Source organism: Fopius arisanus, unplaced genomic scaffold (genome assembly GCF_000806365.1).
Source record: "Fopius arisanus strain USDA-PBARC FA_bdor unplaced genomic scaffold, ASM80636v1 scaffold00003, whole genome shotgun sequence".
NCBI lineage: Eukaryota > Metazoa > Arthropoda > Insecta > Hymenoptera > Braconidae > Fopius > Fopius arisanus.
Window position 1 is genome coordinate 2,523,283 of NW_011887742.1, and position 27,648 is coordinate 2,550,930.

General features: G+C 38.4%; 2 protein-coding genes across 8 annotated transcripts; one reads left to right on the plus strand and one right to left on the minus strand.

Annotated features, from left to right (window-relative positions):
* The first annotated feature begins 808 nt into the window (after positions 1–808).
* Positions 809–25,023, plus strand: LOC105270589 (uncharacterized). 7 transcript variants are annotated; one of them, XM_011311625.1, is made up of 12 exons: positions 809–1,133; positions 8,884–9,058; positions 11,145–11,373; positions 11,517–11,576; positions 12,344–12,497; positions 13,151–13,234; positions 13,462–13,545; positions 13,938–13,973; positions 14,389–14,448; positions 21,365–21,422; positions 21,564–23,005; positions 23,231–25,023. In XM_011311625.1, exons 2-12 carry the CDS (start codon positions 8,893–8,895, stop codon positions 23,618–23,620), a joined length of 2,763 nt encoding a protein of 920 aa, XP_011309927.1. In that variant the 5' UTR covers positions 809–1,133; positions 8,884–8,892; the 3' UTR covers positions 23,621–25,023. The 7 variants fall into 7 exon arrangements, with proteins under 7 accessions (XP_011309927.1, XP_011309935.1, XP_011309950.1 ...); XM_011311633.1 differs by having other exon boundaries at positions 21,564–22,957; XM_011311648.1 differs by lacking the exon at positions 13,151–13,234.
* GCS2beta (glucosidase 2 subunit beta) lies at positions 24,700–27,571 on the minus strand. The gene is made up of 2 exons (XM_011311613.1): positions 26,449–27,571; positions 24,700–26,360 (listed from the first exon to the last, which is right to left on the minus strand). The coding sequence occupies exons 1-2, from the start codon at positions 27,332–27,334 to the stop codon at positions 25,627–25,629; spliced, it is 1,620 nt and encodes a 539-aa protein (XP_011309915.1). The 5' UTR covers positions 27,335–27,571; the 3' UTR covers positions 24,700–25,626.
* Positions 27,572–27,648: the final 77 nt, after the last annotated feature.

Consider the following 27,648-nt stretch of genomic DNA (forward strand, 5'->3'; position numbering starts at 1 on the left):
AATAAATAAAAGAAAAGCTAATAGTTTATCATTCCCGACTTGACCTTGAGCCCAAGATTGTTGCATACTTATTTGAATTTTGTCCTAAATGAAGTACAAACAGAATTCGTCAATCGAGAAATCATTCAACGATGGATGCATGACGTAGCTATTTTTTATACCAACTAACAGTATTTTATAAACACCATTATTACATACGTGAAAAAATATTCCAATTTTTTGGTTATAATAATTGTTGAATTTTATTGAAAAAAAAAATACTTGGCTGGGACAGATGTGATGAGCAATTCATCAAAGAGGATTGACTAAAGTAGAGGTTCAATTCTGGGAGGTTTGAGTGATCCCACCGGTATTGTAGTACCCCATTCCAAGTGAATTTTTCAATTTTAGTGAATACCTCCTCGATTTTCATGCTCCCCTGATATTTTTTCAAAAATTTTGAATTTTCAAATTTCAGTGAATACCTTCTCGATTTTTATGCTCCCCTAATATATTTTTGAAACTTTCGAATTTTTCAATTCCAGTGAATCGAAACTGAACTCAACTCGACTTTCTGAATCATTAAAAAATTGCAATTATCTAATTTTCTATGCGTCTTAGCGCGAAAATAATGCATTACGATGCCGGTGGGGTCATTCAAACCCCCAGAACTGAGCTTCTATACTATAGTCAATCCTCTTTGGGTATGAGTGTGTGAGAAAGGCGCGCGCAATGTGAGATGCCGATGGGGGACGTTGGTGGCGTTGATGCCGCTGGTGGCGCTGATGGTGCTGGGTGGTCCGATCGCAGAGCAGCTAGCGGGCTAGCCGTAGCGCCAGTAAGTATTCACTGATCAAGTTGAGTGGGCCGCGTTACCGTGGATTACACCGTATGCTGGTTATCCCTTTGTTTTTCTTTCAACGACCAACCAAACCCGTTTTTCATTTGTTAAAACCGCGAAAGGCCTTGAAATGTTTATTGCAGCTCGCGAGTGTGTGGACTCCCATCAAGCCGGGGAAGTATAAAATTGAGTGTGTAAATAGTGTAAAAAGAGTGGTGAAACGTGATTTTGATAGTGCACATGACCATCGTACAATCATCTCTTGAATTTCCACTGGAAGGATAATCTTGACCGATACAGCAACCTCGCCAAGGTATGTCCCAAGGTCGTTACAAAGTGAGTAGATAATTATGTGACTTTTTCTCGTTAAATCTCATTGACGGAAAAATAAAGGGAACCAGTTGGAGAAGCGTGTGGTTTTTAGTGAGTGTTTTGCTCGGGTCATCAGCCTCGTCCGTCGGGTGAATGGGGTCCGCTCCTCTGCCTCCTCTACTCGGCAACAGCCACCTGTTGGATCGCATCAAATCCAATCGACAATATTTTTATTTTCAAGACAAACCACATTTCTCTTCTAGTCAACAATATTAGCCGACATATTTCCTCATTTTTTATTTTTACATTTTTTCCACGTCTTCCGATTCAAACGTCTAGCTGCTAAACATCAATTAGACTGTTGTGTTTATATTCGTGCGTTATTAGTGGGTTTTGCTAAGAAAAAAGGTGATCGAGAAATTCACAAGTGATTTCATTAAGTGCAAGTTTTAGGCAACGCACTATGTTTATAATTATCGTTGATGAAATTCTCCTCATCTCAGTTGTTGTTATTTTTTCTTTTATTTTCGATTTCATCGTTTTTGAGAGACGAGTGAAATCTTCGACATGATGGTGTTTTTAATTCAAACTACACTTCAATGTTGGATAATTCAATAATTATCATTATTGTGTAAGAAGTGAAACTAGTAGGGAAATTGTATTGTTTATTTAATGAGGTAGGAATTGAAGGGAGATGATCAGCTGGTTAATTGACGATTGACGATTTCTCCAAATTGTGTAACATTGCGCGAGTAATCCCGGAGAATATTTATAGTCACACGTGTATTATTCAACAATAGAGGAAGCCTTGAAACATTCCATTTGTTGGGTTTAATCCTTTCTCATGGATTTGTTTGTGTTTAGAGCTTTGTGTAAACGACTACCACCCAGCCCTCGAGTATTTTTCTACGTGGCTTTTTTGCTTCTCACTGACTCCCTCTTTTGGCATTCCGGATCGCCTACCCTGTCGACTCGTATGCACTCTTTACTTGTGAGAATGGAATTTATCTTGGCTCCGGCGCAAAGAGGCTAAGGGATTTTACATCGAAAATAGCTGTGGAGATGTTCTTAGAGAAATAGATCAGGCGGGGGGAGCATTTATGCTCACTCAATCAACTGTCTATTTCCCATCAGTCTTTGAAAAAAAAATCAAACTCACGGAAAAATAGCTTTATTAGTTTCGTCAACTCCTCATTGCCCTCTACATAAATCAACGTTATTATTTATCATCTTCTGCAACAAACCGACTCCGACATTCTTTTTCTTGCTAGACTCTTTGGGAGTTCCCTGTTTCGGCTGACCACGACCCAATTCTTGAAAATGCCCCGGGGAACCCAAGTATCTAACCACTGTCGAAGGACATGGCCAAGATTGAACGATATCGCTTTCTTCGATTCCATTAACCCGAGGTTGTTAAGGCGGTTTAAAAAGATGCAAGTATCAGTTAATGCCGAGCAGTATACGACCTTGAAGGTGTGCTACCAGCTAGCCGGACCACTCGGTTACGTTCTGGCTGTTCTCAACCTCGTTGGTTCCTGGATTTTTAATCTCCATCCCATTAATAGTAAATATAAAGGAGCAAATTGATGTTGAGAATCACTTGCTTGTGCTCGTCCAAGTGGAAAGGGCCCCTCTCTTCCTCTTGAGCTTGGTTTTTATTATAACACTAGCACAGCCCCGGCCGCTTTAGTTGATGAAATCGCCCTTTTCAAATGCATTTGCCCATGTTTTATGAGAATGATAACTGATGTTTCGATAGTTACTCATAACTCAATTGATTAAATTGACTAAAAGCCCCTCATGCATGCCAATTTTCTTAAAATCGACTAAAATAATGCGCCCCCCAGCACTTCGTGTTTTGATAATTCGCGTTTTGATAATGCTAAATTTTCCATTTCGATTTGAATGAAATCGAGTGCGTTGTTACAACACGGAAAGCTTGCTATAATCTAACGCAAACTGCAAGTTTTCCCCGACTTTTATCAACTGATATGACTTTGATATGACTGCTTTGACTTTTAGTTGCGGGTGAATTTCACTGGAGGTTCTACGGGGAGAATTAAAAATCCTTTAAACATCACCGACACGCTAGCTTTTTATTATTTTCCTTTTAACTTGGATTACAAATTCAAGAGTACAAATTCAGATTTCCATTTGCCAGCAATTTTTGATTTTCTTCTTCTTTCAAAAATGAGAAAATGAGTGGCTCTCAATCGTCCTTAATCATTTAATGGCAATTAATATGGGATGTTGTCACAAATTATTTTAATTGAACAAGAATGAGAAAATGGACTGTAATTACACTTATGAATTAATAGCTGGGAAAGCGAGATTGCTCGTCTCAAGTGTACGGTTTTTAAGATACTTTTCCACGGAAAATAAAAAATATAAATGTGGGTCCCGAGAGAATCTCAAGCGTGACAATCAAACGTTTCACCTTGCACGCACTCATGATTTTCCGTGTTGGAAGAATCATCACTGGCTTTTGTTAAGTTTGCTTATTGACCCCTTAATTCTGATGTAGTTAATAACGGGGAAAGGGCAGGGGTAGAAAGCACAGGTAAGCTCGATATCCTTGAGACTGAGGGCGAGGAGAAAAGGAGAAAAAAGATCTTGTATGTATATTAGTCGATCGTAGGAGGAATCCGACCGGCCTGAACTGAGGCTTCTCAGGGACATATGTGTTATGCAAGACAGCACCACTCCAACATCTTCACGAGAAAAATGCCATCTTCGCAGGTTAATCACTCAGCGAGATCCTCACTGAGTCTATTATCCTATTTATTTCATATCTGATGGATGTTTTTCACGAAAATTTTCTTCGCACTTTTATCATTTTTCAATATCATTGCAAATTCAAAGGCCGTCAATTAGATTTTATTCGTATTTTATTGTGGTCCGTGTAGGCGTCTTGGCTATTTACTCTATATTATATCGATCGGCAGTGGCCAGGTTCAATGACCCACTGGCGGTGACTTATGGTGTCCATAACGACCATCGTTGCACGATATCCCACAACAAATGCGCAAACATAATCTAATCATTATGTTTTTCATAAGATCGGCAATTTTAACATATGAAAAAGCTCAAAATTTTGACCAAACCAAATTATGGAGAAGCGAATAGAAATTTGAAGAACGGGTGATGCAGGTGCAGAGATATGGGTACCGCGAATAGAGGCTAAAATTCAGATCGAGGGCTTGCCGCTTCACACATATGTATCGCGGCTTTTCACCGTCTCAACCCGCATTTGCGCAATGGAGGAAAGGAGACGTTCCGAGATCTTGTCTTATGCAACATTCCCCAGCTCCGGTTGATTCTGTGAGTAACCGCGTGATGTTTCCATGTTACTCTCAAATCCTCTTTGCCTCGATTCCCTTCTAATACCCCCTTCTGAGACCCAATGATTTCTTATTAAGAAAGTTAATAATTCTTTCTTTGATAGATGCCATTTTTCGATCTTACAGAGGAGCCTCTAATCCATTATTCGACTTATTGATTCTCTTCAATTTATAAAAAATCTTGGCAATGTTAGAATATGGAAATATTTAATTTTTAAGGAATGAAAAAAAGAGTTGGGACTTAAGGTGGCTGGAGAAAGAGTTTAAAGGGCATTATCGAATGAGGGAGTGTAGCCGGTTAGGTGTTTAGCAACTGTATAGAACGACTAAAGTCGTGACCATCTAAGTGGTGGGAATCCACCCTGAGATCGACTCTCATACGCCTTCTTTGCTCTTCGCCTTCTTTTCTCGATAAATTTCATCTATTTTCTCTTTGAATTAAAAAAAAAAAATATTCATTTATTTGGTATCTGCTGATGAAAGTGGATGGTACGATGCAATCTGACGGTTAATTATTGCCGCCTGGCATTGAACGCGTGTGGCAATTAAACGGCCCAATTGGCCGCTTGGATTACTCCAGGAAATCACCATTCGTCTCGACATTTGACAAACTCAATCATCCCCTCCTCCATCTTTCACCAACATATCTCGATGTTTAGCCTCTTTCATTTCGATACATCTCACCTAGATAATTAGACTGCGATGACGATTTTTAAAAACAAAGAGAATTGATAATTGTGCTTACAGTGAATATTTCTAGTAATAAAATGGTTTTCTTGATAAACGAAAAATAAAGGAGAATAGAGGAGAGGGAGGAGTATGTCAATTGTTTAGTGGATTGGCTGGGAGCGTGCATTGTCCGCCTTGTGGGCACTGTGGGCTAATCGACCGCACCGTTATCCATACTCGGTTGCTCTGGGTTCCTGGCCTCCAAGTTCTCCCCCGAGTCTACAACACACAGTTTACTCTACCAGGAAAAACCACTGGGTCTTCAGTAAATTTTCCTTTTTTATCTTTTGTCCGCTGTTGCACAACTATTTGAGAAAAAGTAGAACGGGAATAAAAAATTGAGAGAAACTGTTACGGATAAAACGCGTGACGGCTGAAAGAGCGCGAAAAGCCCATTGATTATTTATCGGGTGTTTCCCATTACGAGGATACATAGCGTGGGAAATTGAACTCGTTCCTGCTCTTGTGTCGATATCATTGGGCCCTCCTTTGGGCCTACCTGTAATGACAGTGGCGGCCGAACAACTTTGTCACTCACTGCTATTATTCACCTCTTCTTCAATTTACAAGCGCTCTCTTCAGCCTTTTTTTCTTATTCTTTCATTCTTATCTTTCTCAAAGCTACTGAATAATATGAACTCATCAAATATGAATTTTCAATTTTCTCCCAACAGTACAATTAAAAATATTCGCACGACTGGTTTAGGATTAAAACCTTGTGAGAGATTTAACTCAAGTCTTTGTGAAATGGAGGAGGGGGTTTTCATTGGTTGTGTGAGGAATGAGTGATAGTGTAACGAGTTAAAAGTACGCGAGGAATCGGCCGGGTGTGTATGAGAGGTCCTCGTTAACGTCCATAATTTTTGTCCTGTGACCTCCTTCCATTTTCCTCCTAAAATTCCACCTATTCGCAGGTTTTTCATAATTTTAATAGAATTAACGGCGAAAACTCTCCAAGAGAACTTTAATGCATTTCCACCGTTGTAGATTTTATGAAAAACAAAACAAATCAAACCATTTCTAGAGGGTCATTCACCACATGCTATTGTCCTCCGATAACCACCCACGTGCTGCCTTACCGTGAGCCATCGCCCGGAATGCAGATAGTTTTGTATATTCATGCATACATCACTCATCGGTGCTTATTCCAGATGATAATGATGGGCATTGAGTGAGTTTTTAGTGAATGAGTCTATTGACTCATTATTCTAACACTATTTTAATGACCTCTTCAGGTCAGGGACAAAATACTCGATACCTCGGCGGGGGATATCTATTGAATTCAATATAATAGAAAATTTTTAAATCATCCATCTGACGAGTTGTTCTAACCAATATGCCCGTACACCTATAGTGTTGAGGGAATACTTCAGTTGGTCACTCTTCTTTTCATTCAAAAACGCATTGCCTCTAAATTTCAATGGAAAAGGGGAAATATCTTGACTATTTTTGCTTGCGAATTATCCGAGTTATCACAATGATAAGGAGCATTCGCTGATTCATCACTCTACCATTTTGTTGGTCGCTTCCTCTGGATGAATAATCATTATCCAAGTAGGACATTCAGCTCCATGACTTTTCCAATTCCTCGTACAATTCCATTTTTCCATCCATGCAGAAAAAAAAATGTTGGTGTCAGCGTCCGACATTTGACGAAAAAGCAATTATCCGGGACGCACTGACAACATCAGTCATTCGAGGATTTTTTAAAGCCCACAGGATTGCGTGATTGTAATAACATCTCATGGAATAACATGGACGAGGTTGATTTTTTTTTTGATGGAAAAAAATTTTAAGCTTTCTGGATTGAGCAGCTCAAAATATTCACATCGAGCTTGATTGCAAAATGTGTTTTTCACCCGCTGTATTTTGCCCGTTAGTTGCGCAAAATATTCCAGACATTTTTCGCCGATACAATTTCTCTTGACAGCTACAGAGAGGCCTATAGGCTAGCCGCAGAATTTTCCGCTTATGCTACACGAGGACAATTCAATGAAGAAAATAGTATATTCCGTGTAGGTATCACGCAAAAAACTTTTAATTTTCATCATTGCCTCAGTGCAGGAAAGTTGAATATTTATTCTCCTCTGGGTAGAAAAAATTTGAGTTACATGCGAAATTGTCCTCGTATTCATCTACAGCTTGGATCGGTTGCATATTTCCTCACAGGCAATCTAAAATAGAGGAGATACTTTTTTTTTTTTTTTTTTTTTTTTTAATACTGCGAGGTATAGCTGAATATGGAGATGAAAAAAAGATAGTGACGGGTAGATTTTTTTAGCCTAAGATGTATTTTTGCTCATTGTTTTGATTTGCTTTCACTTGGCGTATGACAACTTCCTGTGTGTAAAAGTCCTGCTTAAATAGGTACTTACACAACAGCCTCCGGATCTCAATAGAATACAGAAATGGATATTTATTTTTGGATCAAGGAGATGTTATTGTTTGTTGTGTGACGGTGGTGGACAGAATAGGAGATGTTTGATTGAATGAAATGTAAAAAGCCACTGTGATGAAGCTGCAGACGTTAAGCAACTGTTAATGTACTAACTAGCAGGAACAAGGCTATACTCCCGGCCCTATACTCGTTCGGCCCAGTCCCACGATATTTGCAAAGTTGGTTGATTCTTTTAGTTGTATACGTCGAACCGACAACCCTCCGTTTATTTTCGTATCTCGCATGCACTTGAACATTTTTTTTCTCATCACCATTCACTTTGCTGACTTCCCCCAAGCTATTTTAGAATGAAAATACATGCTGGAGAATATTCTGTTATTCTACGCGCCCCTACATCTTACACTTATGGATGTTATCTTTTCATATAAAAGAAAATTTTCAATAATTCATTTGAATATTTATGGGTTTTACGATGGAGAATAGTGAATGGGTAGAGTGATTGAATTATTTTGCATAGGTGTGTAAAAAGGGATATCATTAACATGGCAGTATCATTGCAATGATAAATGTTGGCCATGAGAAAAAGTCGGGAAATATTTGACAAAGTAAAAAGTCCTTCCACATTCTGCAAGTTAATCATATCCATTCCATTTAATATTATGTAAAATATACGGTGTGGCTCAATATAATAATATATAATAATTAGAGGCTTTCCCTTTCTTATAAGTCACGAGGATCAGTTACCAAAATAAGCTACCAAAATGTCACTTTTTTACGCACTCCTCCTCTCCTCCCGAAAACCAACTTGATTGTTGGAGAAGCGGTTGAGAAGTGATTGAGCCTGATAAATGGAGCGTGAATGGTTTACATATTAGTGCCCCAAGTATTGTGATGGACAAAGGTGCAGTTGAACTGCAGGACACACCTCGAGGATGGGTAAGTGTAAGTAGTGGGCTGGGGCAGTCAGCTGTGCAGTTGGCGAAGGTCAGGGTCGCCTGAAGGGTGGGATAGTTAGAATCAATGGCCGCCCCACTGCAATCGCCATGGTAACATATCTCCTCACCCGTTCGTTGTATTCGCATTCGCACTCGCACTCGCACTCGCACTCGACGGACTGCGTCAGTTGGCCGAAAAAATTAACTCCGAGTTGCATTGCGTTCTTTTTTTTTTCATTTATTGAGATAAGCTTTGACAGTTGTGAGGATATGGAGAGAGTACTAACGGATTGGTATTATCATGTGAAAGAGTCGTATGTTGCAGTGTGGGTTTACCGGGTGTTTCAGATAACTGGGATGTCTACCTCCACGAGCGTCAGTGCTAGCGGGGGTAGTGGAGCAAATGGAGCAAGTGGAGCACTCAGTCTGATGGGATGCGTGAGGGAGGCATCACCTCCTCCCCAGGATAATATCACCGGAGGGGAAATTGGCAGACACCGTAATGCTGATACGCTTCCTAAGGGTGAGTTATAGCATTCTTATTCATTTCATTTTTCAAATGAAGATGACAAAATTTTTAGAAATCAGTAATCCTTAAACGTAGGGGGGAAATTCTTCATCTCCTTTATAAGCCTGAAGATTATTCAACTACCATGCACAAAATGATTATCTCTATCATTGGAGATGTTTGCACGGTTGATCGGGCTCGGTTTATTCCGTTGCAATTGTTGCTGGTTGCTGTTTGCTGTTTACCGGGATCCCAGTGGCCATCTGAAAGGCACCACTTTATAATCGACATTGGCCTGAACACATTTACCCATATAATTCCGATTCCGATAATTTTATTTATATTTTTATATTTATGATTTTTATATTTATGATTTTCGTAAAGCTACGAAATATCTCAACTAGACATTTGTCTCTAGATATAGTTCTATGAAAAAGCCACCGAAAATGACATTCCCCCTTAAATCGTGCATCATTCCGTCTTAGAATGGTTATTGAACAAGCACTTTTGCTATCACTCACCTCTACGAATCGTCAAGTTATTGCATTCACTGGATTCGGGTCAGTGGCACATTTTACTCTAAAAAAAGGCTACCCATACCCGGTCGATTTGCATGTCATTCGTTGCATTTTTTTACTCCGCCTGAAGTCACGACGAATTTCGATTAATCAAATCTAATTGTTCGTGCTAATCAATCAAAGATTGCGTGCTAATCAATCGGTATTAGCATTGTCTCTTGACTATAGTCAGTGGAATTATAGTGACTAGGTCAGTGGAACATTTAAACGCAGACCGATTTAATATCGCGTGTACCGTCGATGCCTTCAATGCTGAGCAATTTATTTTGCTTAGGACTTGTTTGCCTTTTACTGTTTTATGAGAACATAACAATTGGAGATTCATAGCATTTGAGGAAATTAAGACAGAAAATTACACAGGAGGTGTATCATAATTAACAAGTTAATTCATCTTCAATTGTTGCATTGTTCAATCAGACTTTCACTTAAGTTCTTGAAAATACTGCGAATCCAGGAAGAACACAGAAAAAAAAACAGAAATCTCACAAAATTTTATCGGTTGCAAATTTTCTTTACCTTAATATTATATATTTCATATGAATATTCTTCCATAGTACTTAACTGTAATTCGTTGTGTTTTATGAATTAATAAAATGATGGAGCCATGAGTGATGAGTGACAATTGAAATATTGGTGTGTAAGCATGATAATTTAATTTCTCCCTCCTTCAGAAGAATGAGGTGGTGTAAATCCATGATTGATCGGTTAACATGTTCGCCATTTACCCACGCTCAACTCTACATAAGGGAACGGCATCCTTTTGGGATTTTATCATCGCTATTGAGATAAAAATTTATTGAATCTAAAGTGTGTGGTATCTTATCAGGATTATTCATTGTTGAGTGAGTTGTGATAGAATGTGGTAGGCAGTTGACTAGTGAATCTAGAATCTAGACAATTTAATAATTCCGTTGAGTGTAGTTCTCACGAGGGATCGAAATTCAGTACAATAACGTCTTTGTATTTAATTTCAATGTTCAGTATGGTGATGATAGATAAGATCCAAAGATCTTTACAGTAAATAATTTTAATTAATCTCCTCACAGAGAATAAATAATCATTTTTAATTTTTTCTTCGACAATTATAATGATTTATTTTTAAAAAGTGGATTGTCAATTGGTTGGAGAAATGCAAGCTTATCACTCGATTTTTATCAAACTCAAGAATAATCGCTCACACATCTGTTATCCTCCATCAATTGGGGTATCGTGATAATAGAAATTGAATTCGTATAATTAATCGAGTGAGCAGACTAGATTAAATCGGACTAAATAGAGATTTTCACTATTTACACTATTATCGATTGATTAGCGATTCTGTCACAGCAACATATAGAAGCCACGTTATACATCTATATTCCTTTCGTTTCCTCTGGAGGCGTGATTTCATTTTCATAATGTTTACATAGCAGGAGAAATCTTTCCAAACATACTATATTTCAATCCTTCGGTCATTATTATTTTATTGAAAATATTCCTCGGAATGTTACAACTTGAAAATAGTACACCATTAATTGTTGTAGAACCAAAAAGGAGGAGATTTCATCCTCTGCGCGGCCTGCGAAGAATCTTTCGCCGGAAAAGCCGAGGAGCAGCTGATGCGCGAATTAATTCGCGAAATGGAGAACGAGATGGTGATGTAGGCACTCGTGATAGGGAGGAAGTAACTCTGAGACATCCAGCTGGAGTAGCTGAGGAGGGTCGTAGTCGTAGTGCCAGTGAATTACTCACAGACTCCTGTGAACGTCAGAGGTAAACTCGGGCAAAATCATTACCATTCACTTCTATTTAATGAGTCCCTTTTTCTCCATTCTGGGTTAAAAATTTCTCTCAAATCCACTAATCACGTTTCTCCACACTTTCTTTCACATTTTTTTTTGTCGTTATTATTTCAGCCGGAGACAAATTGCGTGGCCGAAAAAATACAGAATTTCCTTGAGGAAGTCGTTCAATCAGTAAATATCTATTAGATTATACGGCTTTCTATACGTTTTGTTGTTTTCCATTCACAGAAATTTAATTTTTCATACTATTATGCTCTAGGTGATGAGTGTCTTTAGTCTATCATGTAATTAATTTGTTAAAATGTTTATTCATTAAGCCGCCTGAAAATGTGAGAGTAATTATCCGAGCTTGACATTGTCCTGTATTTTTTTCTCGAGAAATTCCATTAAAACTTAATGGCTTGTGTATCTCAAGCGAGAGAAAACAAATGAGATATTCGTAATGTCAATGTACGGTTGTTTTTCATTATTCGATAATATAGATAAAAGTAATGCTTTCCCACTTGTCTGTTTCTCTACTTGTTCATCCGAAAATAATCTCTGATCAATCAATCACTTTTGATGAAAAATTATAATTTTTTTCGACATCGCTGCTACGTTTGTGCTACGCTCGTGCCGAAAAGTGCCTTTACCCGTAAAAAAAAAAAAAAAAATCAAGGGAAAAACTTCTCAGTTACTAGTAAACTAAAAGAGCACAGTTCGGCACTTGCTGAACGTTAAATCACTGTCAAAAACTACTGTTCGACACATGTCAACTGGAAATTTTCAACTCCTGTCATTGGCATTTTCACATTCGTTAAAATTTCGTCTCACTCGTATCAAAATATACTATTTTTTGTATAAAATAAAAATTAAAGTATTGTAATGTTGTAATGTTGGAATATGTGGAGTTGTTCAATTGATATGCGATGAAATAATAGTAAAATACTTGTTTGCAGTGTTTTCGTTAGACGCAGTGGTGGTATAGGAGAGCCATTCGCAAAGCTGCGCATCGGCTCAGGTCAACTCTCAGTCTCCCACGACAGTGTATTCCCCGGTGAGGTGCCCCATACTCGGCCGTTGTCATCTCTGGATACCCTGGCAACACTAGAAGTACATCTCTCTTTATTTTATCAGACCCCCAATGAATTACTGCCTCGAGAAAGAAGAAAAAGAACGTCTCCTCAAATTGTTGCTACACATTTTCTTCCCTCAGTCGGGTCTATGTAAATTATAAAGGCAGAGATATTAAATTTTACTCAGGCACTCGGATGATGCAGCAAGTTTTCGTGCTAAATTATTAAGAGGATAAACGAGAATTCTTTGGATCGAGTCCGCGTCACTGCTGCCTCAGTCTTCAGTTCTCTAGTTTCGGTTTTGGCAATAAGGTCATCCACAGAAATAAATTTAAACGCGTTTGCAGACGTCGTACGAGATGTTTTCAACCCCCTCCCTTGTTTCTAAAGTACGTTACTGCCTTGGTCACTGAGAAAACTGTTAACTCTACCACTGCATCAAATGAAACTAGCTTATTTTTAATTTTCATGTGAATTCTATGTAGTCCACTATCGGCTATATAGCATTTTTATAAAGAATAGTCGACATTGATCTAACTCTATCTTATTTTAAGGCGTTCCGGCCTGATAGGCCGTAAGAAAGTGCACAATTGAATTTTTTCATTATTAAGCCATCCACCTTGCACGCTGTTCCCAATTCGACCTATGGTTTTGTATTCGTTGCATTCAGTTGATCTATTCTTTTGACAGAGGCGACAAACCAAAGTCAGTGCCGAGGCTGTACCCAGAGATTATGGGTTTCATGAGTCTTACAATCATCGATTATCGTTGAGGGTATATACTTTATATACTTTTCCCTATGTCCTATGATTTTATATAAAAAGTATCTCGTTGAATTTTTAATTAATTAGTTGGTGAAAAAAAAATTTGAAATGTCTTTCAACTGATAAATGTTTTGAATGATGTTATAGTTAGGTTTGTTGGAAATCGAGAAAATAATATAAAAATCAAGGGAAATTTAGTGGAAAAAGAGCAATGAAATAACGACAATGTATGTGCAGGTGCTGGAGCAAATAAAAACGGCCATAGAGGGCCGAAACCAGCTGGTCTCGTCGACTTCACCGGAGTTCACTCACGCCTCGAACGTGAGTAACAACTAACATATCTTCATTTCAACCTCACCCGAAACTTCATACACCTCTTCTTTGTCATTCGAAGCAGACTTTAGTGTTCAGCAGCTCTTCGCACTTGTCGGATACATAAATTCCAAATGAACCCGTTCATCGCTATTTATTTCCCTTTCTTTCCCTCCCGATGTTGTTTTTACGACGCGAGTTGACAAGCACACATATTCCTCGCATATGTATTCAACACAGTCACTCTTTTATCTGCCTTCTTGTTGCATTTGCCACACGACATTATCCGGAAAAATCATTTCCTCGTCATTGTTCTATACATTGGAACTTGAGTGTGTCACCAACAATAGGGTTTATAGTACATATTACGGACTATAGGTCTGTGTGTTTTTGCGTTGCAGGCAACCAGCGACCGCTATCACCAGGAAACCAATGAGGTGAGATAATACATCGAGAACGTACGTTTCATATATATATATATATATATATATATATTTTTTTTTTTGGCTTTGTACTTTTTACGTGAGGCTTCCTCAGTTATGCGCTTGATCCGTTCACACCCTGAAGCCTCTTAGTTCTGCTTCTACTCTACTCTAGATATTACCGAACAAATTCCAGATTCTGACAACTGAGTATTTTATGGGCCGTTCACTCATAGAAATTCTTTAAACTCGAATGAGAACTATACTATTCAATAGCTATTCGATTATATGAATTTTAAGCAATTAAAACAGCTGTTATTCGGAAGAAAAAATAATAAAAATGGGGGTGAACTTTTTTTATCTATTGAATCATTAATAATTGATTTGTGGGGAAAAGAAAGAAATTAATGGAGTTCTTACGGAATTGCAGAATCGTTTTACACAATCCGATAAGGGAGAGAGAATTGAAGAGGAGCAGCCAAAATTCAGGGTAAGTTTCTCCATAGATTTTATCAATATCAGCGATTTCTGAATGAAAGAACAATTCAACGCGGAGGCGTATCAACCGGTTTTGAAAAATTCGTGACTCACACTCATTGATTCTTTTTTCATATCGTCAAAACAGCATAATCCGTTTTGTCGTCCACTCCTTTTGTTATTTTTAATGCAATAAACAATCGAGTCGCCATTAATTTGCCGGGGTGTCAAGTTTGCCCTGTCAACACTAACAACTTGTCCCTTAAACGGAGCAGGAGTAGACCATCTCCTACCCACTATCTTCTTCTTCTTCCTCTTCTTGCTCTTGCTGTTGCTCTTGTTCTTGTTCTCGTTTTCCTTTTCCTGGATAACACTCGAAGCATCAACGGAGAGGAATACTTCTTTGTACTTCCCATCACTCTATTATTTCCGGATGCTTTCGACGGCGTAATGATAATGTTCCGTTACCGCGATTGTCGTCCCCAACTGAAGATACATTTTAATCTGTCTTTAATGAACAACGAAAGCGATTTTCGTCCTCTCCTCCTTTCGACATTTCATTTCCTCCAGAAATTTGACAAATAAAAAGAAAAATATATATACTCAATGAACAAAAAACAAAGAGCATTTATCAGAGCAATAGCTTTATTCTTTTCGGAAAGAAATAGGCCTCCGATCAAATTAGCTCCGATTATACACAGACACATCGTACGCAGAATTTCAACTGGTGGGTGACTGCTGGGATCAAAGATTTCGAGGGAGATAAATCAAAAGTACAAGATCCCAATGATTGAGATTGAGTTTATTTCGTTACTTATAGCAACGAGTCGATGTTAAAATGAAATTACAGTTACCCAGCCTGACTCACAGTACTTACCTCTTTCGATGTGTGTATAGCAATCTAGCAACACTTGTGCATTTTAAATTTGACATTTACGATTTTTAAACATTCAGCGCCCCCACAGTCGTTCTCATTTGCTTTTGATACCGATAAGGTAGATTCCTCATTTTAATTATATTAATTTACTATATGAGCTGGAACAGCCCTGTAGGCATTCCATTTTGTTCATTACCTAGAGGTAAGTTACCGACAATCGATGAAAATATTTGCGTGATCGTTGCACGATATCTCTGAGAAAACTATTTCTAGATTTTAATAGAAAGTTTTTATTTACATTTAACCAAGTTTGCTGTAAATGCTTATTCGTCAATTATATCAATTGAATAAACTTTGCCCCGAGAAAGCAGTACTTTTTGAGCCATTACACTTTACCTTAGTCGTTTAAGCGTAAAAATCACAGTTACACTTGGAAATTCAATCTCTGCCTGACAATACTAATAATTTTTTCCATTTGATCGAATGAATGACTTTCGAGATTTGAAGATTTTAACGGTTGCGTCAAGCAAAGTCACTCCGCGAAATTCAAATGAAACAATGTAGTGGCATTTGAATATTCGCTGACATTTGAAACAAATACCAGAGAATTTCGCGGGGTCAACCACCTGGCACGTGGCATTACACTTCCAAGAGACAAAACTATTGAATAAAAATAAAAAAGTTATTGTCCATGGTTGCAATTACAACGGTTTCACGACAGCCCCATTTTCTCACGGCTTTTAACTACATTTTTCACGACTCCACCTCAAAGCGTGATTTAGAAAATGAAAAAAATAATAATGATAAGAATAATAAAAATAGACAAAAATAGGTAGATGTGTTATTAGTGCGGCACGTGGTAAATGCTTTGACGAGGTATACAGTTGATCATCGGTGAAATGCTAGTTGAATAAAAATAAACGGATGGAAAACAGCTGGCAAGCAGGAGATAGTAGGATAGTAGTAAGATGTGCCGTTAACGTATTGGCGATTTCACTCCTACTGGTACCATTACAAATAATCTAGCCCTCTCTATCACCCCCCTTTTCTTCTTTTTCCCCACTACATGAACCACTATTCCCTCCTCTCTCTCCGCCATCCCTCTTATTTCCCAGGCTTTGTGCACTCGTGTTTGCAGTGTCAAATGTGTATGTACCGAGTTGTGCCGCGAGCACTCCTCTCAGTACTAGTTATATTATTTTATCATTCAGTACCAATATTATCAATATTAATCAGTATTAATCATCATTAATCTTCATAAATCCGCATTAATTCGTTATAAATCATAATTTCCTATTAGTTTTCTCTGATTTTTGCGAGTCTTGGGGTGTTAATAAGAGTACAGTGATTTTAATGTACGTTTCCCGTGAATTGTTCAGGTTGAAAGTGTCAGGATGAAACAATCGCAAAGGTCTGTGAATGAGAGCGCAACGATCAGCTCTGGTATGCTATAGAAATTAGCATGCCTTCCTCCCTCGATAATCTATTTTTTTTTTTTCTGTTTCAACCATTTTTTAGGGTATTTCTTGTCTTATCGGATCGCTGAGCAAGTGCAAATATCTGTGAAAATATCCTCTGCGTGTGGGAAAAGACTTGAGTCAAAAGATTTGAGTCTTTTTGTTTGCCCGCTTATCGGATTAATCTGCGATTAGATAAATAATCAAGGAGAGTTTTTCTAATTACTTGCGGATGGATTTCCTTATTGCGCTACGGCGGGGAAGATTTCGCGACGTAGCCGATGATTGTACTTGTGTGTTTTGGTGGAAAAATAGGGGTGATTGACACTGTTTCACACGTCCTTTTAGGGATTTGAATATGATTTGAGTTGAGTTTTGAGGGGAACCATCGTCTCACGACGATTCTCAGATTTAGATGGAGTAATAGGAGAATAAGGAATGAATTGCTCAGGTGGACATTCCTTGAAATTCCAAGTAAAGGTGTTTACATGACTAACACTGGCTATTCTAAAGTCTATTCGAATTGTACAAATTAATTGTAACTGGAAAAATAGCAAATTTTGCTTTATTGAGATTTCTCGTTTATTTGACTATTCTGTTAAACGTGTGACAATAACGCGGAAGTGTTGAATGGCATTGTCCAGTCCTTTGTGGGTTAAAAGAATAGGCAATTTCTTTGAGTTTAACGGTTTGAATCCACAAACGAAAGTTTAGAAAGTCAAATGTGCATATTCCTCATTAAATTTTCCTCGAAAAGTATCTCGAAAAATTTCGATGAAATATTATAAAAAATTTGTTTCTCTATCTCATTACTATTTGATTAATCATTGTAGTTTTTAAAAATAATATTCAATGGAAGTTGATTAATGAAAAAAATGGGAAAATTCATGGACAAATGCCAGGCAGGATTTAATTACGAATGAAGCATCTCTTTAAATAATTTTAATGAAAATTTTATGGCAGTGTAAAGATTTAATTGAAATGTTAAAAAAAAAAAAGTCTGAATAAGTTGCTGTGATAAAAACATAGTGATGTAAATGACAATGACATGAAGGATAAATATGGTAAAGCGGATAATATCATTGGCTTGGTATAAAAATAAAATAAAATAAAATAAATAAGGCTCCCTTGGTCTTTACTTTCACAGGTGATAGTGTCGGATGCAGTTAATTCACCCGTGCAGTCTATGGACTAGTGCGGTTGGTCAAGTCGACGCAACGACTTGGTAACACGCCACAGGCTCTGTATCAGATTCTATAATTTTATCCATTTTAATCGAACTTACTTATAGAAGACCAACTTCTATAATATCGGTTTATGGGTGACGTTTGGACGCTTGGTAATGAAAAATCATGGAGAGTTAATTGTTTGATCGATACTGGCATTGGCAACGGTTATGATCGAATCTTGCGTGACTACCCCGCCATGGCACTTTCTACTTGGCACAAAATATATTTTCGTGCAGAAATATCCTTCGACGATTCATTCGTTTTAATGATAGGAAGGGGTTTTCTCAATTGGAGAGCTTGAACAATTTCTTCTTCCACTGCGGTACATGAAATCTACCGTTCAAATAGCTAGAATATTATTTGTAATTTTCACCGGGTAAGTTTGTAGATTTTGTATGAGATTTCTACACGTGTAGTTTTCTTAGGGGCCAATGGAAAATATTCAAACATAAATGCAAATAAAAAGATTAAAATTGAAGATAGTATAGAAGTATAAAGATTGTTATTTGAGAATATCAATTAGTGGAGCGATTAATTGCTGGGCAATTTCGCCCCAGTGACTGTTGTGCCCAATCCCTAGTATCCAGTTTCTCTAATGCCCAAGGTAAAACTGTGCGTTCAAATGTCACATGTCACGGTCTCTCGACACCGGCAAACAATTAATAAAAATTAATCGTTAACTTTCATTTTTTAACCCCTCAACTTGGTGTTTTTAATTTTCAAACCCAATCGATAAAAATAGCGGAAAGTGGTTTACACAAATGAGGGAAGATTAATTGAGACACGTTCACGGTTACGGATTGCTCCACGCTCGGTGAACACGAACCGTTCTATCGATGCGTATTATCAAACAATGTTTGATGCATTAAAGTCGTGAATAGCGGGGCAAAAATAATATCGATTTTTTAAATAATTATCGTAGAATTTCAATGAATAGCAGTGCAAAGCAGTGCAAAGCAGTGCAATGGTGGTCGCCCGCCCACAAGTCAATAAAAATAATCTTGGCGCGAATAAAAATACAAGATTACTGTTCACTTTCATCAACATACTCGCCTCCGTAAACACAGATATGGTGAGAATATCTATATATTTTCATTGTTTCTTTATTTTAATCTGGCCCCGTCACCTCTCCGAGATTACATCAATCGTATTCTCAAGTGGAATTGCGCCAAATCCCTGTCTCTTATCCGGAAAGTGCATTGAAAAAAAGTGGGAGGGAGGCAATAGCGAAAGGTAGACCATCGTATACGTGGGTGCACTTGTTTGCGTGGGTTGTATACTTCTGGCCCCAAACCATAATCTCCCTCAAGACTTCAACATGAAAATTCACAAGACTCTTTTTTTTCTTTTAATTTCACGAACCAATCTCCAGTTCTAATTGATTGGAATTAATCGGTGAAAATAAATGATGATTAATGATGGATATTAATGCGTATTAGTGAATTAAAAAATCATTTCTATCAAGTTGGAGAAATTTTTTCAAACATTTTTCTACAAAATATACTCAAAATATTTTTCCAAAGTAACATAAAGGATTCTTGGATATTATTAAATGGTGTGGTCAAATAAAGAAGCACTCTACCTATTGTATAAATAATCCATTGAAATTCGATAAAATCGATAACAAGGCAATGAAAAGACCAGAACTGTCACATTTTTCATCAAATTTAGTTAAATTCACTTATCTAAGTAAAGTTTAATTGTTGTTCAATTGGTGATGAATTAGTCATAGTTGGCCAAAGCTCAACACCTCCACTATCCTCTCAAAAACAAAAAAAAAAAAAAACAAAAAGTGAAATGGTGAATAAGGGTTGAGGTGGCGATTTGTGGAAGTTCCAAGAAGATCCGAGCCAACAAGGACTTGAGGCAAAATTTCAGAAATAATCTTATCTTACCGTTTAATTGCCCGAGGATTATCCACCGTATCTAATGTGTTATACAAAACGAGTGAAAGCCTCCCGAGATTTTCCAGCAGAGGGAAATTAGTTTACATAGTGCAGACAGGTAGCGAGCAAGTGAATGAATGAGTGATAGCTCCGAAGATCTGGTATTATCATTTTTCTGAAGGAATGAAGATGGTGGTGTCCCATAGAGAAACGAGTATATCCTCGAATATCCGAGCGATAATAGAACAGTTGAACTTAAATCCAGTGGAACGAAGGCGTTTGATCGATCGAACATGCGACAACGAGGCAATTAGAGCTGTCAGCTCACCAGCTAAAATAACAATTGGAGTGTATGGTTGTCGAGAAAAAAATATCGACTTCTACAACGGAAGAGGCGAGGATACCTCGGGAATAACATTTACCAGGGATAAATCTGAGAAAAAACTTGAAGAGAGATGTGAGGGGAAATGCAAATTCGATGCCACCTACAAAACTAAAATGGAAATCTTCAATGCCCAGAGCAAGGAGAAGATGAAAAATTTCGATTCATACCATCCGGAGAGGGCTCAGGAGATGGTGACGAGCCCCAGTGGAAAAGTAACCATTGGGGTGTGGGATGCAGACAAGGAAGTCGCTGTCAAACGGGTTGGATCGTTTGTAAAAGTCATTAGAGAACAGGAGGTGGATGGTGGCAAGAGATGTGTCGTGGTATCTAGGTCGAGGAAGGCTGAGGTGAGGCAGAGAATACCACCAGAGGATAAAGATTTTATTGAGGTAACCAAGTCAGTTGGGTCATTTTTGTGAATAATAAAAATTATTTAAGCAACGAAGAGTTCTTACAATTGCCATTTATTACAGATTAAAAATTTTTTATAATGAATTATTGATGAATATTTTTTTTTTATCAAAATGATTAATCACAATTAATATTTATCATCTCATATTCTACGGCGTCAAAAATTTTCCTTGCCAACGTAGGTTTTCGGTGTAATCATTGGGCCATGCAACCAGTTTTCTTACTTTTCATTGCGGTTAAGTAGTACCCGTGTGAAAATCCAAAGTCCTGTCATTCTCACCTATCACCTATCAAACCCAAAGCCAACCAAAGTGTCCTAAGGACATAACAAGTTACCGTTAATGCGATATTTCAAAACCATCGTTGAAGTTTCAAATGTCGCTGAACGACTTTCAGAAAGACTGCTCCCTATACAAGAATAAATGAAATTTAACAAATAAAATATCGTCGTAAATAAATATCGTCGGACAGTTACAGCGGCTTTCAGTAGTGCGAAATTGAGGAAAAGGTGGAGAAAAGGTAAATGAAAATAGCGGGGGCAGTCGAGCACATCTCGATGACGTAACTCAAACGAGTGGAGAAAATAACGATAGATTATCATCTCCAGAAGCGCTCGTTTGCTGTTCCTCTGTTGGTTTGACTTTTACCTACGAAAATTTTATTATTTTTATTTTAAATGTGCAGGTTACGAGAACTCAGGATATCGTGGAGAGGATTACAGCGACGCCAAAGGAGGACTTACGTAAGTTTTTATTCGTTTCGATCTGGCGAATTTACCTGGCGATTGTTTTCAATGAAACCAATTATTATATATATATATTAAATTCAGTAACATTTAGATATTTATACGAGGTAATTGATGAACCAATTATGATGTTTGAAGCGAAATTGGAAAGTGCAAGTCTTAGTCATACAGCTGCGCACCACCGCATGGCGATTCGTCCAAAAAACCGTAGACCCCCTCGACGAGCAACCCCGAGCAGCAACGCATCAACAATAATCGTTATCTCAGAGAGTTCCTCCACCCTAGACAGCCTAGAACCATTAATGAGCTCACCACGTAGCTCACCAGTCAATGAAAAAGTGGCCTCGATCCAGCGAAAATCATCGAGCCGGCTCTCTCGAACCTCGGATATATTCAATGAGTTGCAAAGGAAACCAGCCAGCGTGGCCTCCTCCCTCTCTCCAGACAGCCTTGATTCACATCCATCAGGTAGAATCATCTTGGACAATTCTGAGTTGGAGACGATAGCAGTGGTACGAAGAGCCACCAACCGAGTACCACCACTTGGAGGTTCCGAAGTGTTGGAAGAGTTGGAGTCCCGTCTGCCACGAACAATGTTCAGTAACGGACGACTTGCGTCAAAGTCACCGGACAGCCTGGACAACTCCTTCTCCAAATCCTCGGAGTGTTTCGACAAACTCATGGAGCATGAGGACGTGAAACCACCAGCTGGCCAAATGAAACTCCAAACATCCATATCCAAATCAATTGAGGGCTTCCAAATGATCTCAGAGGACCCGGGCCCGGAAGTGCGCCCGATGCCCAGGAGATTATCCACTGCCATCTCCAAGTCCACTGAAGGTTTCGAAAAAATTGTGATGGAGGGAGATGAGCCCAGACCAAACACTCGAAGATTTCTCCTACCAATTTCAAAATCCTCGGACGTTGTTTCCAAGTCCTCGGACAGTCTTCACGTGCTCGAAGCACTAATCAGTGACGATTCAATTGAGAGGAGGCGCAGTAGCCTTGAAATGAGACCCAGTAGAGCCAACAACACTAAACTTATCTCTATGTCCTCCGAGAACTTCGACGTCCTCGAGCATGAAAATAAGAAGAATAGTGCTTCTGATGTCAGTCTTTCTAGACAAACAGGAAAGAGACACTGCAAGATTATTTCCAAGTCGAGCGAGAGTTTCCAGACCATAGAGAAGAGTTTAGAAGGGAATAGGATTAGGGTGGACTTTGGAAAACCTGTGTGGAGGTCTGGCAAGAGACTCTCTTGTGAGAGCTCGCAGATATTCGAGGAGAGGAATGAGAGAAATACATCCAAGAGACTCTCCAGCACTACGGTTATTGATATTGTGCCTAGGGAGGATATGTCGAAGCCACGGGTGCAAAAATCGTCAGAGAGCTTGGACCTCGGAAGCACTGATACTCTAGATTCTGAGAGGAGAAACAAGTCGGGTAGTACTGAGACCCTCGATAGCCTGGAAAAGGAGGGAGAGCAGGAGAGGCACCACAACGATATTGATGACGATAAACGGAAAATGCAGGTGGGTTGCGGCAGTATCACAACATCACACACCATTCACAATCTGGAGGTATTTTTCCTTGTTATTACTAGCTCGTGGAGTTGTTCGTTTGATTGTCAACTATTATATATATTTTTCCAACTCAATTCAACCGAATAATTCGATAATAATCTCTAAATCTATAGTACGGCCGAGATATGTGCGAAACAAAGGAAATCGATGCATTAACAATTTTTCCTGAGAATGTCGACATTTTTATACCATACCATAAAATAATGAGCTAATTACCCACAGGATCCATGGAGAAAGTCAGAATTAGTGCCAGCCAAGGTAACAGCTCCCTCTTCAGAGGATGCTAAAATTATGGAGAAAACGTATTGGCGTCAATCGTCAGACTCAAAGGAGAACATTGACATCCACCAGCTGCTTGCTCTGACGATCGTCAGTCGAATTTCAGACAACGGCAACAATCAGCGCAACTCGATCCCCTTTCCCAAGAAGAAACTCGCTTCGCCGCCCACCTCCCCCATCAAACAAGAGGATAAGCTGCTCTTTAACAATCTACTAACCACAAAAAATGACGAGGACCTCCAGAATATGTTGAACGGGAACATATCCGAAGTCTCAACGGACACTAAGAGCTTCAAGGAAAAACTCATCATGTTTGAAAAGCTAGGAAAATAAAAGTAAAGTAATCGCTAGCCTGTCAATTACAAATTACCCAATTGCAGGACCTCAAAGCAATTCAAACTGTACATTAACTCAATCGATATCTTTGATACATTTTCAATGTAATATCCAATTAGTTTACGTGCTGAGCACGCGCCTCTAAATTATATTGAAAAACATTAGAAAAGTGAAGAGATAACTCAATTCCATAACGAAGTGGCAGAGTTTTATTTTTTCACTTCACCACTTCGATGTTGAATCGATATTTTTTTTAATTTTAATATTTAACTTATATATGCCTTTATCACTTCTCTATTGAATTATAATAATCGTACTGTTCACTTATCATAACCATTTTGTTTTTGTACAAATATAAACGTAGTCTGTGTTCGATAAAACGATAAATAAATGATTTAAGTGCCTCTAATAACACAGTATATATTCTCATAGTTGCCTGAATAAAGTAACATCCATATTACCGAATAAACATAGTTGAAATCTTTTTCAAACTGTACTTTGAATATTGTGACGTACGAAGTTTGTGTTTCAATTACTTATCGTTACTATTAATTGTCCTACTTCCATGTGTAAATAGACATTAGCCTGGTCAATATGGAATTATATAAATTGCTGGATTATTTTCAGAGGTATTATAAAAATTCAAGAGATTATTAGAGAGTACAGAGAATACTTATTACCTGTCTATATGAGCCAAAGAGTAGAGGCTCAAAGGTTTATGAATCGTGTTGTTTTGTTTTAAATTTTCCGCTAAAATTATTGTATATATCACAAAGGGAATATTGAAAATTAAAATAGCTTTCGTCACAGGTAAATTTAAAGATTTTTTTTTTTTTTTCATTAAATATTCCGTAGCAATTGTGGGATGTGGTATGAAATGTACATCCTAAATGCCTGAAATAAATTTCTCAAATGAATTCCTGATGAAAATAGAATGTGATTTGTTACGGTTCAATTATTTTCAGAAAAATGTATACGCGCTAGTAACAAGAAAAAATATTTACATACATTATAGTAAATGTTTAGGTGACGAAAGTAACAAATAAAGCCACCAGAATTAAAAAAACTTTTCAAGATTCTCAATTCAATCTTTATTTCAGGGCCTTCCAGACGCTGAGCACCACTCTGAAACACTGAGACATTTAAAAAAATACAAAATACCAAATTACAGTATTATGCAGCAATTCTTCGCTCATTCCCTAAACTCAACGGGGTTTAACGAAAAATTATAATATTTTTTTTTCTCACGAGAACCAAAAATAATGCAATATCACTGGACCTTAATTATTATTAAACTCACTCATTCATTCGTTTATTCTCTTCTGGATATTATTATTCCCTAGAATTTGCTCCTCTAAATATACAAAAGAGGAATGTAACAGAGTGGATCCGGTAATCGCATTAATGACATATAACAACAATTGTCGAATGATTTAAGTTTTACGATCGATTTTTCAGTGGGAAAAATACTTTGTTCTATAGGTGGACATCACTATGAATAATGCTCCAAAGGTGATCGACTGAATTTTCAATTTTTCCCATTGAATCAGAAGGATATTGAGCTGTGATTGAGGATTTAACTCACTAGGCACTCTGGGCAAAAGATTTTCTCAAATTTTACTATTCCACCGTAAGGGTCGCAATTGAAAAATTCAGTGGATCATTTAAAAAATTATGACATGGCAAAATATGCTTTGTATTCTCCTGTAAAAATGTTCAAAAAATTTGAAAACAATTTTTTTTTTCTTCCGGCTTATTACAGCCGTTCACAAAAATATATAGTATGAATTATTGACAAATACTCGATTTTATTATACCGTCTTCTATGCTAGAAATGATGAAATATCATAAATTATTCAAGTATGAGTTGATTGAATTCAATACGAAAAGTTGCTAAATTCAGTGAAAATTTTTCAAGAATACAAGATACTATGACATGCGACAAAAACCCTGGATATTAAATACTACAATTGTGAGCTAATTTGTGAAAATTATAAGATAACTTAGAGTTCGTCATGCCTGTTATTGGCTTCTGCATTTGGATCACAGAGGGCCGGAGTGGTGAATATCATGGCGTATTCACATCGATTGGGTTCAGAAACTGATATAAGTTTGTTCTCTTTGCCACATCGGAGTTGAACAGTGGCAGTGCGAGCTGGTCCATTCCAACATGTGTGTCCCTTCTCGAACTTCATTTCGGTGTACTTTTTAGGTCCGATACCAGTCCATTGAGACCAGTGTCCCAGGTAGACCTCACTGCCCCCAGATTTAGCGCTCTGGGTGGCTCGCCCGTAGATACACATAGAGTATACATACTCGAGGTCTGTGTGCTTATAGCACTGTCCATCCAGAGAAGCAAATACTTCGTCGGGACCGTAATCACGCTCCACTTTTCCCTCCAGCTCTCTAATTTCGTTCTGAATGTCCATAATGTTCTTCTCAGCCTGTTGGTACTGGTTTCTCGCCTCGTTAGCCTCCTCCACCAAAGCCTGGGTCTCGTCATCATACTTCACTTCTGGCTCCTGCTCTTTCTCTATCTCCACTTCCTCGGGATTCTCCTCCTCGTGCTCTTCATGTTCCTCGTGTTCCTCATGCTCGTCATGCTCCTCATGCTCCCGATGCTCTTCGTGATCTTCGTGATCTTCGTGATCCTCGTGATCCTCGTGATCCTCGCCTCCCCGATGCTGAATTTCTGCATGCTCACCACCTAGAAATTCACTTGCGGGCGGGAGAATATCTGCAAAGTGTAAAAATACGTGCCAAGGAGTAATTTAAATGGTCTTGTCTTAAAAAAAAGATATTATTATTAGGAGAAATTAACTCACTCTCTTCCTTCAAGAGGAATGGCTTGATGTTTGGCCAGGCCTTTTCCCGAAATTCGTCCAAGTTGAGCTCATCTCTCTTGGCGAGGAAGTACATAGCCTCCTCCTGAGTAACGAGGCCATTGTCATCCTTATCAAAGATCACCCTAGCCTGGATCTCAGCAAGCGTGACTGTGCCACTGTCATCGGAGTCGAGGATTTTGAAGTACTCCCCGGCCTCAAGCTCTCTTGGCTGTTGGCTGGATTTAGGCACCGTCTCACCAGCCTCGACTGGTTTGTAATTTTCCAAAGCGAGTCTTTCTCTCTCTTCTACCTGGTTCTTCACCATTTCCTTCTCCTTCTTTATCATTTCAGCCTCCAGGTAATCAGCCTTGAGCTTGGCGAGGTTGGAGGTCCTCTCGCCTCTGAGCCTCTTCCCCTCGACGCACATCTCGAGACGAATTTGGTTACCCTCCCTGGCGAGTTCGGCTGCTTGCTCTGCTTCAGCTCTAGCCTCTCGGCCCAGCTCGTGGCAATTGTTGAAACATTTGGCACTTGAGGCATACTCATCACTGGCATCACAACAATCACAAATTCCATCGTTGACACGACTCGAGGGAATAAACAGGCCCTCGAAGCCCGCATTCTCACAGTAAAAATGACCGTTGGGACACGCCGCTGTGCCAGGTTCATCACTCCCATCACCGCAGTCGCAATAATCATCGTTAATCCGATTAAAAGGCACCCTTCGACTGCCATCGAGGCATTCAAAGTCACGCTCGGGATCATAGAGTGATGTCTTTGATATGGGCACACCACGGACTCTCGGTACTTGTGTACCGGCTACGTGGCTCAATTCCAATGATAACAATACCGCTGATAGCCATATTAGTATAAAATAATTTAACATTTTTACACCTACAATTTCCAAGTCAGTGATTGATTTACACGGGGACTTTTTCGTGAGTTTTTATTCAAATGATGAGAACTGTTTTAAAAATGCTTTTTTTTTTCACAGTGAATTTGAGGTTCTAGAGGTATAGGTGATTATGAATACGCACTACACTAGTGTCTACAATGGATAACAATCGACCAATCGTCAACGACTACACATTCACACATTACACGTCACTTTGGCATTGATATCTTTGGTGGTGGAAATCACCACAGACAGCGTGCGCTGCAAAGAGGATTGACTAAAGTAGAGGCTCAGTTCGGGGGGTT

What these genes read in the sequence shown, in the direction of transcription:
- LOC105270589 (XM_011311625.1), top strand. Translation starts at nt 8,893, where the DNA reads ATGTCTACCTCCACGAGCGTCAGTGCTAGCGGGGGTAGTGGAGCAAAT. An exon ending in GACTCCTGTGAACGTCAGAG is followed by an intron (nt 11,374 to 11,516) that starts GTAAACTCGGGC and finishes TTATTATTTCAG; the next exon opens with CCGGAGACAAATTGCGTGGC. An exon ending in GACGCCAAAGGAGGACTTAC is followed by an intron (nt 21,423 to 21,563) that starts GTAAGTTTTTAT and finishes TGATGTTTGAAG; the next exon opens with CGAAATTGGAAAGTGCAAGT.
- GCS2beta (XM_011311613.1), bottom strand. Translation starts at nt 27,334, where the DNA reads ATGTTAAATTATTTTATACTAATATGGCTATCAGCGGTATTGTTATCA. An exon ending in ATTCCTCTTGAAGGAAGAGA is followed by an intron (nt 26,361 to 26,448) that starts GTGAGTTAATTT and finishes TACACTTTGCAG; the next exon opens with ATATTCTCCCGCCCGCAAGT.